Genomic DNA, 18,843 nt, shown 5'->3' on the forward strand with positions numbered 1-18,843 from the left:
CCGTTTTAACAAGCAGCGTATTGCACTGATCTGAAATAGCTGTGTGTGTATATATGTAGATATGTATGTATATGTATATATGTTTATATATGTGTGTGTGTGTATGTGTATATATATATATATATATATATATAAATGTATTTGTGTGTATATATGTAGATATATATGTATATATATATATATATATATATATATATATATATATATATATATATATATATATATATGACAGCAACACTCATCACTCACAACAGTGACAAAACAATTACATTGACAATCATGTTACGTTATTTTCAAAATGTTTCCTTTTCTTTTTCATTGCTTCTTTAACACACTACTTCTCCGCTGCGAAGCGCGGGTATTTTGCTAGCACACCATAAGGAGCATACTAATTCTGCGTGAGCAGGAACACTCAATAAAACTGAATAAAAAAAAAAAATAAAGTGACGGTGAGATACGAAGAAGGCAGATTCACCATCGTTTGTGTGTCAGCTTTTGTCCCTCCAGATCAGAGAATGTCCAGTTCCATTGCCTCAAAACACTACTCACATCTACAGTTATTCCCAGTTTCAAATAAAAACTAACTATTGAAACTTTTGTGAAAGTGTTTGATCTTTGGACTTTAGGCTTCACACATTCTATAGTTTATGCCTACATTTTGTAACATTTATTACTAAAATATGAAAAAGTTTCTGTTTTAACAATGTGTTTATACAGATTACTGTAGAAACAGAACACACATGAAATGCATGTATTCCAAATAACAATCTATTATTTCCACTCTAAAACTCCAGCGGTTCACTTCCAGATAATCAAACAAGGCATGAGCTGTGAGAACTTAGTGAACGTTCTGCGACAGTGGGGGATAGATAGGTTGCTTGCTGCTTGTCTTAATCGGCACATTTACAGGACAAAAGACGCTGACGGAGAGGTGCAAATGGATTTAAGGTGGGCCGGATTTACGAGTTTTCTCTGGTAATTCTAGTACTAAATATGTTTTCATTAATATCATTAGTAAGCAACAGTCAATATCATAGTAAAAAGAGAGGGCTAGACCTAGTACAATACAAGACTTTTCAAACACATTTTTGAGGGATGCTAAATATTGTGTACTTATCGTTATTGAGAAAATCCCAGAAAACATCAAGCTATCGTTTTCTTGTCTGTTTCGCATACTTCTTTCTATTAATCATCCATCCATCCATTATCCAACCCGCTATATCCTAACTACAGGGTCACGGGGGTCCGCTGGAGCCAATCCCAGCCAACACAGGGCACAAGACAGGAAACAAACCCCAGGCAAGGTGCCAGCCCACCGCAGGGTGCGCACACACACACCAGGCACACACTAGGGACAATTTAGAGTCGCCAGTGCACCTAACCTGCATGTCTTTGGACTGTGGGAGGAAACCGGAGTTCCCGGAGGAACCCCACGCAGACAGGACCCAGGAAGCGAACCCACTGCGCCACCGTGATGCCTTCTATTAATCAGCTATGTATTTTTCCTTAGAAGTGAATAAAGACCTTGAGGTTAATTCCAGGCTTATTTTTGAGAGCATAATTTTCTTGTGAAATGTTGTGCTTTGATATTCTTCATTGGAGGAGATGATCTTTGCTTTTAGGAGGTAAAAGACAATAGTGCCACATGCTGAGTTAATGAGGTGCAAACCCATAAATACAGTAATCCCTCCTTGATCGCGGGGGTTGCGTTCCAGAACCCCCCGCGATAGATGAAAATCCGCGAAGTAGAAACCATATGTTTGTGTAGTTATTTTTATATATTTTAAGCCCTTATAAACTCTCCCACACTGTTGCATTATTAGAGCCCTCTAGACATGAAATAACACCCTTTAGTCAAAAGTTTACTGTGCTCCATGACAAGACAGAGATGACAGTTCTTTCTCACAATTAAAAGAATGCAAATAGATCTTCTTCTTTTCAGGAGCAGAGAATTTCAGAGAGAGAGAGAGAGAGCGCTCGCAAAGAAAAGCAAACAATCAAAAAATCAATACGTGTGCTTTTAAGTTTGCCGCAGCATTTTTTAGAGGAGCGTCAGTATCTTCTAAGCAAACAGCCTCTGTGCAAACAGCCCCTCTGCTCACATCTCCTCCGTCAGGCGCAGAGAACGTCAGAGAGAGAGCGAGATTAAAGCAAACCATCAAAAAATCAATAAGTGTGGTTTTGGAAGCACCGTGATAAAGCGGCATTTCTTAGAGGTGCGTCCGTATTCACTAGGCAAACAGCTTCTGTGCAAACAGCACCTCTGCTCACAGCCCCTCCGTCAGGTGCAGAGAATGTCAGAGAGGGTGAGATAGAGGCAGAGACAAGCAAACAATCAAGCTCCACGCGGGATGCATATCTTATAGCATTGAGGAGTTTTAGTTAATATGTAATACATGCTCTGATTGGGTAGCTTCTAAGCCATCCGCCAATAGCGTCCCTTGTATGAAATCAACAGGGCAAACAAACTGAGGAAGCGTGTAGCATAAATTAAAAGATCCATTGTCCGCAGAAATCCGCGAACGAGCGAAAAATCCGTGATATATATTTAGATGTGCTTATATTTAAAATCCACGATAGAGTGAAGCCGCGAAAGTCGAAGCGCAATATAGCGAGGGATTACTGTATTTAGGAGTCCAGGCTAATGGTCAATTGAGATTTTCTCATTGTGCCTAGACTATGGCTAAGAGGCTGTTATTTTATACTACCTGAGTGACTTTAGTGTTGTGTTCAGTGTCCTGTAAATGTTCTTTATGTGTAGTACATATTATAGAGTGTTATGTCCCTTAAGCTGATAAGTGTTTTTGGAAAGGTGCGCTCAAAAGTAAACTACGACACTTGAAAAAATAGCAGGCTGCTTAATCGAATCATGCTCAGCCCCACTGCATTATAAATTCTGCGTCTACAATTTGACAAGTGTCCTGCAATAATTTTATTGCAGTGCAATTGTAATTACAAAATAATGCAAAAGATGTGCTGCTAAAGTAATAAAAAAAAAAACTCCTAATGAAAGTTCACAGTAAGACAGCCATTTTTTGTCAAATCTTTCTTTAAAAATGCAAAGAGACAAAATATTCTAAAAATCAAAAGAACTTTTTTTTGCATATAATGAAATAATAACCCTGTACACGGTACCCATCCTCCAACTCTGAACCGGCCCTGTGAAGACAGAAGTATAAAAATAACAAATGAGAAGTCTAAGTGGGCTAACAGGTGAGGATCAGCACCACACCACCGATAGTAAACATAACCGTGGGAAGACAGTGCTGTGGTAAGGAACACAGGTACACCATCCCACTCTAACTTTATCATATACTATTTCTCAATATAGATGCCAAAAGTCTCATTAATCCTCACCCCTGAGAGTTTCAGTAAAGTCAAAAAGGAACATTTCCAGAGAGAAAGGGCAACTAAAGATTTCCAGCAAATGATGAGGGCAACTTTTAGCGATTTTCAGTCATGACCATCATTTACATAAATTTAGCAAGTCAGAGACAGTCAGCAACATCTATACTAATAAAAGGCAAAGCCCTCACTGACTGACTGACTGTCTCACTCACTCACTCACTCATCACTAATTCTCCAACTTCCCGTGTAGGTAGAAGGCTGAAATTTGGCAGGCTGATTCCTTACAGGTTACTTACAAAAGTTAAGCAGGTTTAATTTCGAAATTCTATGCGCAATGGTCATAACTGAATCCTACTTACATACATATATATGTCCATAGCCTGCAGCTCGGTCGCCGTGTGAGGCAGAGTTGCGTCCCCCATCACCACACCTACCACATAGTTGGCTGCCTGCCTATATTGCGTCCCCCATCGCCACGCCTCCCACGTAATTGACTGCCTGCCCATATAAGGCCGTCCGTCAGCAGCAATCCAAGCTGTGAGAAAACAGTAAAAATGAGGCGTGTCAGACATACATTTTCTGGTGCAGCTACACGGAAACAACTTTGTGACGCTTCCACCATATACTTGCAGAAAAATCCACAAGTTAATAGACACGCTGTCGCTAAATACTCGCAGGCATATCCACAAGTTCATAGAGACTCTGTCGCTAAATACTCGCAGGCAAATCCACAAGTTAATACCGGGAATGCCTGTTAAACATCTTAGATTCACGATTAGCAATTTGGGTGGTGAGATATCTATCGAGGTGATCACCATCGATCAAAGAACTGTCACTTACCAAGTGGTTTCCATGCCCGGAGATGCCTCCTGCCTTTTCCATTCTCTGTGTTACATATTTCACGGCCATATCAGGCTCAATCTTGATATCTGGAGGAACATTGTGTCTTACGTATTGAATGACTGGGACAGGTTCATGGTCTGGACTGATGATGTACAGGAGATAATTATACTACACAGGGGCACTATAAGAGTGAAATGCTTAAGCCCTTCACCAATGCTTCTGCATGTGAGTTGATGGCTGCTGCTGAATTGTTCGGTTGTCGCTTTCAAGTGTACCGAAATGGCCAAATATTTTACGCCTTTGGACAACCGCCAATGCCTCTTAAACATCTTAGATTCACAGGTGATGATTCTAGTAGTGGACACTTTGATGTTTATAAATGTTTAAACTCTCAAAAGCTGGATGCGAAGTTATCGGTGAAGCCGGTTGTATGCTTACAATGCTTGACAGCTACCGAATGTCATTTCAACACAAGTCCTGCAAATACTAACGTAATTGAAACAAACCATGAAACTCAAACCGATTATGACCGCAGCAATCCAAGCTGTGATAAAACAGTAAAAATGAGGCATGTCAAATGTCATGGTACATTATCTGATGCAGCTAGACGAAAACAACTTTGTGACGCTGCCGCCAAATACTTGCAAAAAAATCGACAAGTTAATAGACACGCTGTCGCTAAATACTCGCAGGCAAATCCACAATTTCATAGGGGCGCTGTCGCTAAATACTCACAGACAGTTCCACAAGTTCATAGACACGCTGTCACTAAATACTCGCAGGCGATTCCACAAGTTCATAGACACGCTACCGCTAAATATTCACAGGCAAATCCACAAGTTAATACCGGGAATGCCTGTTAAACATCTTAGATTCACGAGTAGCGATTTGGGTAGTGAACACTTCGATGAATGAAACCTGTTATCATTACAACGGTTGACAAACATGCAATGTAACTTGAACACAACACATCTTCCAAATACGAACCTGATTGAAAGAAATAATGATAATCAAATCCTTGATGACAGCAACATTCATACAAGTGACAAAAAATTACATTGACAATCATGTTACGTTATTTTTAAAATGTTTCCTTTTCTTTTTCATAACTTCTTTAATACACTACTTCTCCTCTGCAAAGCACAGGTATTTTGCTAGTGTTATTATAATGAATAATCTGCAGTAAGGTCATACTCTTAAGTTTAATTAGTTTGAGTATGAAGTTAGTGAATGATTGTTGAATGGCCTTATGTTTTTTCTTAAAAAAAAATGTTTTTTTAATTTTATTAACAAACCTGTACAGTAGTTAAGTTGCTTCATTGTCCCTGTTATAAATTATCTGTACTGTTTTTGCATTGGTAGGATCTATGGTTCCTTTTTCAATGAGAGTTTTGCATGCTGAACTACCACAGTATCTTGGAAAGCCCCAAGAGTCTTTGGACCGTCTCCACACTATGAAGACAGTTTGCACAAAGGTATGTCTTAATTTGACCATTTCTGTAATGGTAAAATAACCAAATACCATATCTTGCTCTGTCATCAAAGGAACTCTTTGGATGAATGAATATGATCTGTTAATAACAATATTTTCCTAATTTAATCAGCTGGAAAAAATATATTTGTCACCATGGGTCTCTTTCTTGTATGGTTGTTCCCTGTGTCAATATCTGTAAATATGCAACAGAAAATGTGTGCTGCAAAAATTGAGTATGAGTATAAGGTTATTGAATAATTGTTGAATGGCACTGTGATCTGAGATTAAGAAGTGTACCCAGGTATTGTGATACAAATGCTAGTGTTTTTTTTTTTTTTTGTTTGTTTTTTGTCAAAAAATCACTATATTGGTTGAATGAAGTCTTCAAGTAACACTGTTTCTGTTTTCAAAGTAGTGTATATTACAGTGGAACCTCGGTTTACGAGTGTTTTGCAAGACGAGCAAAAATTTTTAATAAATTTTTGACTTGATAAACGAGCGATATCTTGCAATACAAGTAGTATGGATACACTTTGTCTGCTGAGCATCATGTAAACACAACTGAGCTGATGGTTCTCTCTCTCTCCTTATCTCGCTCGCCCAGCACGTCTCTCTCTCCTTTCTTCTTATCTCGCTCGCTCGCCCAGCGTGTCTCTCTCTCTCTCTCTCCTTATCTCGCTTGCTCGCTCGCCCAGCGTGTCTCTCTCTCTCTCTCTCTCTCTCTCTGGCAATCGTCTCCTATTCTCCGTCTGAGTCTGTGTGCCTCACTCATATAGTCAACATCTGTTTACTACAGCATTGTGACTGTGTGTGTGTGCGCTGTGAAGTGCGAGTCCCCATCTTGCTCCCCAAAACACGAAGCTGAGTCTCAGTACTTTAACACCAGCTTTATTCAGTTTGAAACAGCAACAGCGCTGTTATTTATTGTACCGGGATCTTTATAATGTTCCTTGTATGACCCATTGACGACAGGCGCTTATAGCATGTCTGCGATCTTTTTGGATGCGCTTATACGGTGAACTGCTACAGCGCTGGGAGACTGCGATTGGTTTGGGACGGTCTTCCGCGTGTTGTCTCGTTGGGTGGAATCCCACATGAGTTTAGAAACTCACACCAGCCATGATTCTTTTTAAAGGTAAAGTGCAGGTTAATTTGTATTATGTGTTTTACTTAAAATTTTGTACTAGCAAAATACCCGCGCTTTGCAGCGGAGAAGTAGTGTGTTAAAGAAGTTATAAAATAGAAAAGGAAGCATTTTAAAAATAACGTAACATGATTGTCAATGTAATTGTTTTGTCACTGTTGTGAGTGATGAGTGTTGTTGTCATATATATATACTAGCAAAATACCCGCGCTTCGCAGCGGAGAAGTAGTGTGTTAAAGAAGCAATGAAAAGAAAAGGAAACATTTTGAAAATAACGTAACCTGATTGTCAATGTAATTGTTTTGTCACTGTTGTGAGTGATGAGTGTTGTCATATATATATATATATATATATATATATATATATATATATATATATATATATATATATATATATATATATATATATATATATATTTACACACACACACATAAACATATATATATATCTACATATATACACACACACATATACATACATACACACACATATATACACACAAATACATATATATATACATACATACACACACACATATATATACATACATATCTACATATATACAAACACAGCTATTTCGTATCAGTGCAATACGCTATTTGTTAAAACGGTTGACTCCCGCTCTTACGTGCAATAACAAATCAAATCATTCAGTTGTCTTTGCTCATATGTCATTTTAGAGCTGGACACCTGGCATCTTTTTTTGGCCACAAGTTCGTTTATGTTTGGTGTGAGGTTCTGTGTTGTGGAGATTCTCAGGATGGATTGCAGGTGCTCATCAGTGAGGCGACTCCTGTGTGCTGTTTTGTTAGTCTTTATCACTGAGAAGAGCTTCTCACACAGATATGTGCTACCAAACATGCACAAGGTTCGAGCCGCATGTAGACGGACTTTTTTTGTTCTTCAAAGTCACCAAAGCGCCGTGCAAACTCAGTGCACTCAGTTTATCAGCAAAGTCGTGATTTGGGAACACCGTAGTGACGACTTGGTTTAACATTACTTGGCAACAGGGAAAGTGGGGCAAGGTGCACTGGTGCATTTGTGTCTCCCATAAAAGCAGCTTCACTTGAAATCACTTTGTGATTGTGCACGGGTAAAACGTCCGCTGAAGTGTCAGATTCTTATTTAATTCTTCTGCTTTCTGTATCTTCTGCATTCATTCAGGTTACCCTGATGTTTTGTCTCATAGTGCCGTCTTAGATTAAATTCTGTAATTACAGCCACATTAGCTCCACAAATGAGACACACGGGTTCAGTAAACATATACTCAGCCTCCCATCGGTTTTTAAAGGCTCTATTTTCAGAATCAACTTTTCTCTTCAGCATCGTGTGAGCTAGCTTCACAATAACTTGCAGCATCATAAGGTAGACTTGATTAACGCGGTAAGTGTTCAGCAAGGCAGCTGAAGCGCTGCATTATGGGATCTGTAGTTTATTGTGTTACCAGCGCTTCATATACCCGGGCTTTAATAACAATAATACAGTATATAAAATGATCTCGGGGCGGATATAATTACGCCGGGCGGATGTGGCCCGCCCTTGAGTTTGACACATATGGACTAAATAGAACTTGAAAAGATATATTTTTCAAATGTGATCGCAATTCAGATAGAGTTGACGCGCACTACAGCCTGCATGCCTCAATAAGTCATCCTCCCTCGCTCTTACTTTTTACCGCTCATCTAATGAATACACTGAGTATGGCTTTACCAAAACAATCATTGATGGCGAATAAAGTATCCATTATTCGAGTATGTAGATCGGGATATATATATATATATATACCCGCGTATCGCAGCGGAGAAGTAGTGTGTTAAAAAAGCTAGAAAAAGAAAAGGGAACATTTTAAAAATAACGTAACATGACTGTCAATATACAGTATTTGTTTTGTGAGTGTTACTGAGTGTTGCTGTCATCAAGGATTTGATTATCATTATTTCTTTCAATCAGGTTCGTATTTGTAGGATGTGTTGTGTTCAAGTTACATTCCGTGTTTGTCAATCGTTGTAAAGATGACAGGTTTCATTCATCGATTCGTTTCTTACTGCATCAATAAACAGCTCGTCTTCTTCTTTATCTGAGACCTGACACACTGCATGCACGGGTTTTTTTTACACTGTCTTCCTTTAGCGGACATTGACTTTTTCCAACGTGTGCTTTGTTTTGGATTTATGAATATGCTTGTATGTATCAGACGCTTCATATTTTTGCTGCCTTTTCAATTGTGTAATTCGGTTTTGTTCAGCTCTTTGGAACTGTTGCTTTTATCTGTGCACTGCGTCAGTTCACGTGAGCGCTCGGTGTACATGCATCGAAGGTTCCCAGCTGTGCTGGTGCCATCTCGTGCTATGTCCATGGCTGTATTTAATGTTACCTTAGTCCTGGCACTTAAAACTTTCTCTTGCAGTTTCGCTGAGTTTGTGTCAAACACCACCCTGACCATCTCATCTTCCTCTCCATAAGCACAGTCCTTCACCCGTGAATATTTAGTGGCAGTTTGCTATTGGATTGCCGCTGACGGACGGCCTTATATGGGCAGGCACTAAATTACAAACGCCAGCGCAGCCTGTCTATGAACTTAATTTAAAGTGTAGGTTTACATCGTGCTTTGTTTCCGAAGTAGCAGAACTCATGAATATGCGTTGTATATGTCACTCGCTCGCTTCTTATTGTTTCGCTGCCTTCTCAATTATATAATGCATGTTTTCTTCAGCGCTTTTTTGAGGTCTTCCTGGTTTTCTATGTACTGCGTGATTACGTGGGAGGCGTGATGATGTCACACTAAACTCCCCACGGCGTTGAAGCTCATCTCCATTACAGTAAATGGAGAAAAACTGCTTCCAGTTATGACCATTACGCGTAGAATTTCGATATAAAACCTGCCCAACTTTTGTAAGGAAGCTGTAAGGAATGAACCTGCCAAATTTCAGCCTTCCACCCACACGGGAAGTTGGAGAATTAGTGATGAGTCAGTGAGTGAGTGAGTCAGTGAGTGAGTGAGGGCTTTGCCTTTTATTAGTATAGATAAATTTACACTGGCTGTTACAGATGCAATTTAAATGTATGTTTCATTGTATAATATTAACAATAAGAGCAGCTCACCCCTCAAAACGGTAAATTTGGAAGGCAGCTGGTATTAAACCAGTGACCTCTTGATTAAGAGTCAGCAGTTCTTACCGCTGCACCACACAAGCTGTCGTATCAATAGCCTACCCTAACCTTCTTTCTTTTCTTTGGTTATATTCTTGAATAAAAATGCACTTGTTTTGTTATACTTGTACCTTTTGTAAAAGTGTTTGATTACATTATACACTTCATGTCTAAATTTTTCAGTTATTACTAAAACATGAAAAATGTTTCTGTTTTAACAATGTGTTTGCATAGATTGTTGTATACACAAAACAAACATGAAATGTATGTATTCCAAATGACGATATATTAGTTACCCTCTACAACTCCAAACACTTCACTCCAAGATAAACACTGACCACTGAGAACCTTCTTTGTGAATTGACCTGCAGCGGTGAGTGGGGGAATGGGGAGGCAGGCTGCTTGCTGCTTGTGCCGATACGACACATTTACAAGACAAAAGACGCTGATGGAGAGGTATGAAGGAATTTAAGGTAGGCTGGGATTACGAGTTTTTCATTAGGCTTCGGTAATTCTAGTGTTAATATTTTGTGACATTACAAGTTAAAACAATTCACATCAAATCAGTAAAACAATGTGCACTCATAGAATGCACAAATCACTCTCGTGCTAACTTCACATTGAAATAAATGTGGTAATAATGAAAACCTGTGTGTGATAGACAGTGTGTGTGTGCTTTTTTGTTTTTTTTTTTTAAATAATAACTACAGTTGTCACAATCACTGAAGTTCTCCTGCCTTAAACAGAAAGCCCTTTTAGACTTGACTTCAGCTGTATTTAATTTTGTAATGTGTGCGGTGATGATGATGCTGTATTATCACTCATTACTGTAAGCTATTTTCAGATGCAAATTTTACCTACATTTTGCTCACATATTATTATATCTATTAAAGTACTTCTTCCACTTACATTCAGGCATTACTGCAGTCCACTGTGCTGTTGTGCAACTCCAATTTTACAAATGCTGTATACCAGGGGTGACCACATTTTTTCGGCTTGCGAGCTACTTTTAAAATGACCAGGTCGACATGATCTACCTACATTAAAAATATTATATATATATACTAGCAAAATACCCCCGCTTCACAGCGGAGAAGTACTGTGTTAAAGAAGTTATGAAAAAGAAAAGGAAACATTTTAAAAATAACGTAACATGATTGTCAATGTAATTGTTTTGTCACTGTTATGAGTGTTGCTGTCATATCATCCACTTTAATAAAACCCTTGTGTGCGTCCAGTGTCCGTGTGTGTGTGTGTGTCTTCTGGTGAAGTGCGCATGCGTGGGGCCACACAGCACGTGTTCAGTCTCTTCCTGTGCATTCCCTGTGCAGAGAGATGCACGCACGCACACGCACACACACACACACACACGAGTCACACACACGCACACGAGTGACAAACAGGCACGCGCGACAGACAGACAGACAGACAGGCAGGCGAGAGACAGACAGACAGACACACAGAGGCTTGCACTTAAGAGACACACGCGAGAGACACACACAAAGGTGCGCAAGAGAGAGACACACACACACACAGGTGGCACACATTTATAATAAAAGGCAAAGCCCTCACTGACTCACTCACTTATCACTAAATTCTCCAACTTCCTGTGTAGGTAGAAGGCTGAAATTTGGCAGGCTCATTCCTTACAGCTTACTTACAAAAGTTGGGCAGGTTTCATTTCGAAATTCTACGCATAATGGTCATAACTGGAACCTATTTTTTCGTCCATATACTATAATAGACTTCTGCTCGATGCCCGTGGGAGGCGGAGTTACGCCTCCCACGTTATTTAGTGCCTGCCCATATAAGGCCGTCCGTCAGCGGCAATCCAATAGAAACACTGCCGCTAAATATTCACGGGTGAAGGACTGTGCAAATGCAGAGGAAGATGAGATGGTCAGGGTGGTGTTTGGCACAAACTCAGTGAAACTATGAGAGAAACTTTTAAGTGCCGGTTCTTAGCTAACATTAAATACAGCCATGGACATAGCACGAGATGGCACCAGCACAGCTGTGAACCTTCGATGTATGTACACCGAGCGGCTCACATGAAATGACGCAGTGCACAGAAAAAAAGCAACAGTTCCAAAGAGGGCTGAACAAAAACCGAATTACACAATTGAGAAGGCAGCAAAAAAATATGAAGCATGTGATACATACAAGCATATTCATAAGTGCAGCTACTGCGGAAACAAAGCACACGGTGGAAATAGTCAATGTCCCACTAAAAGAAGACAGTGTAAAAAAAAAACCTGTGCATGCAGTGTGTCACGTCTCAGATAAAGAGGAAGACGAGCTGTTTATTGATGCAGTAAGAAACGAATTGATGAATGAAACCTGTTATCTTTACAACGATTGACAAACACAGAATGTAACTTGAACCCAACACATCCTACAAATACGAACCTGATTGAAAGAAATAATGATAATCAAATCCTTGATGACAGCAACACTCAGTAACACTCACAAAACAAATACTGTATATTGACAGTCATGTTACGTTATTTTTAAAATGTTCCCTTTTCTTTTCTACCTTTTTTAACACACTACTTCTCCGCTGCGAAGCGCGGGTATATATATATATATATATATATACACTCACCTAAAGGATTATTAGGAACACCTGTTCAATTTCTCATTAATGCAATTATCTAATCAACCAATCACATGGCAGTTGCTTCAATGCATTTAGGGGTGTGGTCCTGGTCAAGACAATCTCCTGAACTACAAACTGAATATCAGAATGGGAAAGAAAGGTGATTTAAGCAATTTTGAGCGTGGCATGGTTGTTGGTGCCAGACGGGCCGGTCTGAGTATTTCACAATCTGCTCAGTTACTGGGATTTTCATGCACAACCATTTCTACGGTTTACAAAGAATGGTGTGAAAAGGGAAAAACATCCAGTATGCGGCAGTCCTGTGGGCGAAAATGCCTTGTTGATGCTAGAGGTCAGAGGAGAATGGGCCGACTGATTTAAGCTGATAGAAGAGCAACTTTGACTGAAATAACCACTCATTACAACCGAGGTATGCAGCAAAGCATTCGTGAAGCCACAACACGCACAACCTTGAGGCGGATGGGCTACAACAGCAGAAGACCCCACCGGGTACCACTCATCTCCACTACAAATAGGAAAAAGAGGCTACAATTTGCACAAGCTCACCAAAATTGGACAGTTGAAGACTGGAAAAATGTTGCCTGGTCTGATGAGTCTCGATTTTTGTTGCGACATTTAAATGGTAGAGTCAGAATTTGGTGTAAATAAAATGAGAACATGGATCCATCATGCCTTGTTACCACTGTGCAGGCTGGTGGTGGTGGTGGTGTAATGGTGTGGGGGATGTTTTCTTGGCACACTTTAAGCCTCTTAGTGCCAATTGGGCATCGTTTAAATGCCACGGGCTACCTGAGCATTGTTTCTGACATGTCCATCCCTTCATGACCACCATGTACCCATCCTCTGATGGCTACTTCCAGCAGGATAATGCACCATGTCACAAAGCTCGAATCATTTCAAATTGGTTTCTTGAACATGACAATGAGTTCACTGTACTAAAATGGCCCCCAAAGTCACCAGATCTCAACCCAATAGAGCATCTTTGGGATGTGGTGGAATGGGAGCTTCGTGCCCTGGACGTGCATCCCACAAATCTCGATCAACTGCAAGATGCTATCCTATCAATATGGGCCAACATTTCTAAAGAATGCTTTCAGCACCTTGTTGAATCAATGCCACGTAGAATTAAGGCAGTTCTGAAGGCGAAAGGGGGTCAAACACCGTATTAGTATGGTGTTCATAATAATCCTTTAGGTGAGTGTATATATATATATATATATATATATATATATATATATATATATATATATATATATTTATATATATTTATATTTATATTTATACTATATAATATAATTAAAGGAACACTTTGAAAACACATATAGATCTCAATGGGAAAACAAAATGGGAAAAAGAAATCCTCCTGGATATCTATACTGATATAGACTGGGTAATGTGTTAGGAACGAAAGGATGCCACATTGTTTGATGGAAATGAAAATGATCAACCTACAGAGCTCTGAATTCAAAGACGCCCCAAAAATCAGAGTGAAAAAATTATGTGGCAGGCTAGTCCATTTTGCCAAAATTTAATTGCAGCAACTCAAAATTGTACACAGCACTTTGTATGGCCCCTGTGTTCTTGTATACATGCCTGACAACATCGATGCATGCTTCTAATGAGATGACAGATGGTGTTGTGGGGGATCTCCTCCCAGATCTGGACCAGGGCATCACTGAGCTCCTGGATAGTCTGAGGTGCAACCTGGTGGCATTGGATGGACCAAAACATAATGTCCCAGAGGTGTTCTATTGGATTTAGGTCAGGAAAGTGTGGTGGCCAGTTAATGGTATCAATTCCTTCATCCTCCAGGAACTGCCTGCATACTCTCACCACATGAGGCCAGGAATTATCGTGCACAAGGAGCCACTGTACCAGCATAGGGTCTGACAATGGGTCCAAGGATTTCATCCTGATACCTAATGGCAGCCAAGGTGCCTTTGTCAAGCCTGTAGCGGTCTGTGTGACCCTCCATGGATATGCCTCCTCAGACAATCATTAACCCACCACCAAACTGCTCATGCTGAATGATTTTACAGGCAGCATAATGTTCTCCATGGCTTCTCCAGACCCTTTCACTTCTGTCACGTGCTCAGGGTGAACCTGCTCTCATCTGTAAAAAGCACAGGGCACCAATGGTGCATCTGCCAATTCTGGTATTCTATGGCGAATGCCAATCGAGCTGCATGCTGCTGGGCAGTGAGCTCAGGGCCCATTAGAGGACATGGGGCCCTTGGGTCACCCTCATGAAGTCTTTCTGGTTGTTTGATCAGAGACATTCACACCAGTGGCCTGCTGGAGGTCATTTTGTAGGGCTGTGGCAGTGCTCATCCTGTTCCTCCTTGCCCAAAGGAGCAGATACTGGTCCTGCTGATGGGTTATGGACCTTCTATGGCCCTCTCCAGCTCTCCTAGAGTAACTGCTTGTCTCCTAGAATCTCCTCCATGCCCTTGAGACTGTGCAGGGAGACACAGCAAACCTTCTGGCAATGACACGTATTGATGTGCCATCCTGGAGAAGTTGGACTACCTGTGCAAACTCTGTAGGGTCCAGGTATCGCCTCATGCTACCAGTAGTGACACTGACTGTAGCCAAATGCAAAACTAGTGAAGAAACAGTCAGAAAAGATGAGGAGGGAAAAATGTCAGTGACCTCCACCTGTTAAACCCTTCCTGTTTTGGGGGTCATCTCATTGTTGCCCCTCTAGTGCATCTGTTGTTAATTTCATTAACACCACAGCAGCTGAAACTGATTAACAACCCCCTCTGCTACTTAACTGACCAGATTAATATCCCATAAGTTTCATTGACTTTATGCTATACTCTGATTAAAAAGTGTTCCTTTAATTCTTTTGAGCAGTATATATATATATATATATATATATATATATATATATATATATATAGAGAGAGAGAGAGAGAGAGAGAGAGAGAGAGAGAGAGAGAGAGAGAGAGAGAGAGAGAGAGAGAGAGAGAGAGAGAGAGAGAGAGAGAGAGAGAGAGAGAGAGAGAACCTTGCATAACTGAATAACCTTTATGGCACAATAACAATTAAATACATTTATGGACACTACAGTATTTGGATTAAATAATTGACCTAATATATTGATAATTTGGTGATATGTGTTCTACAAATGGTCAGCAAATGCTGCAGTAAACATAGTTTGAAAAAAAAAAATGAGTGGTGCATACTATAAAGAATCAAGTAACAAAATATAATATATAAAGCAGAGTTGATGTATATGTGCATGTATGTATGTTTGCTTGTCCGCCATACAAATCTACTGTACGGGGAGTCTGATCACCACCAAACTGGAGATGGGGCTCCTTTGTGACCAGGAGTAAGTCATGGGGTATGTTTGGTTGGGGAAAAATGTTCGAGATGAAGCGCAGGGCACCTTTTCACCAACACAACGTTCGGCACAATTCCCCGTACTTATCATCAACAAGATGGCCGCATGTTGCAACAGACGTTCAATCTAGCGGCTGATTTGGTCCTAGTGCGTCGCTTTTTACCCATGTTGCTTTAAATTGCCAAGAGATGGCGGAAGTTTCCAAGTATTAGAAGGCTGACTGCTTTGATTGGGTGAAGGGGAACTGCAGTATGGATGTAAAACGTGAAAGACCCAGTGCACGTGACCGGCTCAAACACCTGCGTTTCTGCAGGTCACACTTAAATATATGGCAACACGTTTGAACAGAGACTCGCCTTAAAAAGACAGCATCCTTCCTCCACCATTTTCCCCACACACGGCAGCGGTTGTATGTCACTTCTCACTGTAGTTACCATTGCCAATGTCCGTTAGATGGCAGCACAGTTCAACACTGACGTATTGTAAATAACGTAACATCATCTCACTATAGTGCTTTTTCCGTACTCAATATCATGTAACACATTATAATTGTCCTGCTTTACGTTAATATACCCATGCCACAGAAAAAAAGACGTAAAATTGGAAGGTCCACTTCAGATGCCAGAAGAAAGTCTATTTCAACGACGTCTAAAACTCCACACCAGACAAAATCCACATTGCAGGAACGTACAGTAAAATGTAAATCAGAAAACTGTCTGTTCTATTTCTATGTTCTGTTTCTTTCATTTGGAAAATTCACCACTAATAGATTCCCGGGCAACGGCAGGAACTCCTGCTTTTCAAATAGTAAAAAATGAATGGCATTTAAGGGCACTGAATACCAACATCACATCCACTGTTAACTTGGAAGGTGGATCTTCCAAACCTACATTACTTCCACCTCCAGCTACAGGACCCTGTGACATCATTCAGAGGGTCTGTTGCTGGAAGTCTGCAGCCAGACCCTTCTCTATATCCTGCACTTCTTAACACACCTAGCTAATAAAAATTAGGATGTCTGAATGTTGTTTATAGATTATAGCTTAGCCTTTCCACTGTTATTCCATGAAGATAGATCATTAAGCTCTACAATTTGGGACTTGATACCATCTTCTACAACTGATTTCTAATTTTTTTTTTTTTAACTGGCAGGCTACATTCACAGTAATCTTTAATGAACATGCTACACTAGATGATGGGCCAAGCCCCTGCTACATTTTATGATGAACTATGGGTGTGTTGTAGAACACGGTTCCTACTCTATTGTTAAATTTGAGAATACCCACATATTATTGACCTCACCAACAATATTATTGTTACTGAATACACAGAATATTACTGGAGCATAGCACCCATCTATTCAGTGCATATATACAGTGGAACCTCGGTTTGCGAGCATAATTCGTTCTGGAAACGTGCTCGCAATCCAAAGCACTCGTATATCAAAGCGAATTTCCCCATAAGAAATAATGGAAAATCAGATGATTCGTTCCACAACCCAAAACTATTCATATAAAAATGATTAACCTATTTCATTGCTTCTTTAACACACTACTTCTCCGCTGCGAAGCACGGGTATTTTGCTAGTAGTACTTATAAAAGTTAGCATAAAAGTTAGCAGTTTTATTCTCTCAGTCATGTTCATCCTCCCACAACCAATCTGACACTGTTTTCAGATAAAGACATGGTATAACAAACTTATACCACCTCATTATTTGAAATCTGTGTCAGATCTTGTGCGTGAACGAGACTGGGACTGGGAAAATTGTGGACATGGGTATAAGTGGTGTGTGTGACTGAGAATGATTGTGGATGTGAAAATTTTTTTTTTATTCCGTTTTATTCTTGTGTGTTCCTGCTTATGCTGAATTAGTATGCACTTTCTAGTCCAGGATGTCAAAACCGCACTGATTAAAAAAAAAAGAGAGAGAGAGACATAGGTATATATGATATTTGGAATAATTCATTTTATGACCTGTATAGTACATTTTGAGAAAACATTGTTACACTAATGCAACATTATATTCATTTGTGTACCTTCATGTGGTTATAGTCAGTGACCACATTTGGGTTTTTTTTTCCCTGATCTTGCCCAGTCTCCACATGTTGGTGCATGGGGGTGTTTCTTTTGTACTCCAGGAGATGCAGAGGACAGAATAGTACAAAAAGGTCAGTTCCACATTATATACAATCATCAGATTCAAATGTTAACAGTTCGCCCACTCCCAAGGACTGTTCTTCCTACATTTACAATATGTGTACTTGTTTCAATGTACACACCTGTCTATGCTGTGGTTCCTATTACACTGAAGGAGCACCTGACACTGAACTTTCTTTATTGGGTGAAGCTGAGGTCTTTGAACAGAAGCTTGTCGATGTTGCATCCTCTTTTCTTTTTCCATTGCCTTTTCTTTGAAGAAGTGACGACGAAATTCCTGTGCAAGGTGAGCCATGAGCACTGTTCTTTTCTCAGCTGGAAATTACAGGGAATTCTCTGATGTGGCGGGAGAAAAGCTGACACACAAACGTAGATTTAAACGCGCAAGTACTGTACAAGGTGTGCATAGGGTCCACTGAGAAAAGAAGACAAGTATGCCTTAAAATTGCACTTGCCTCATAAAAAGTAAAACAAAATGGGCAGTGGATGTTACATTGAGAATTTGGGTGGATAGTATTGACATGGTTATTGGGCTGAATGTTCTAAAGTTATTCTGAAGACTATAAAAGTCAAGGTTTACATTTTCAAAGCTTTTGCCAACAAAAGTCAGCATCAAGAGGTAGAATGCTGAAACCATAGTTAAATGTCAACAAAATTTTATTTGATGATATTCACTACATGACAGCAAAGACCATTACATAAACTAAGGGTCACAAATTTATTTAAAGTATGGCATCAGATATCAGGATTTTTT

The 18,843-nt window shown here is 39.9% G+C and overlaps 1 protein-coding gene across 3 annotated transcripts in view; it reads left to right on the forward strand.

The window, feature by feature from the left end:
- The window catches only part of trappc12 (trafficking protein particle complex subunit 12), a 99,338-nt gene that overhangs the window by 41,179 nt on the left and 39,316 nt on the right, over positions 1-18,843 (forward strand). For all 3 annotated transcript variants that reach the window (XM_039748838.1, XM_039748836.1, XM_039748837.1), the window contains exon 6: positions 5,554-5,666. In XM_039748838.1, the coding sequence (XP_039604772.1) occupies positions 5,554-5,666 (113 nt within the window). The remainder of the gene's footprint in view (positions 1-5,553; positions 5,667-18,843) is intronic.

This window comes from Polypterus senegalus, chromosome 3, assembly GCF_016835505.1.
Source record: "Polypterus senegalus isolate Bchr_013 chromosome 3, ASM1683550v1, whole genome shotgun sequence".
In the NCBI taxonomy this organism is placed as follows: Eukaryota; Metazoa; Chordata; class Cladistia; order Polypteriformes; family Polypteridae; genus Polypterus; species Polypterus senegalus.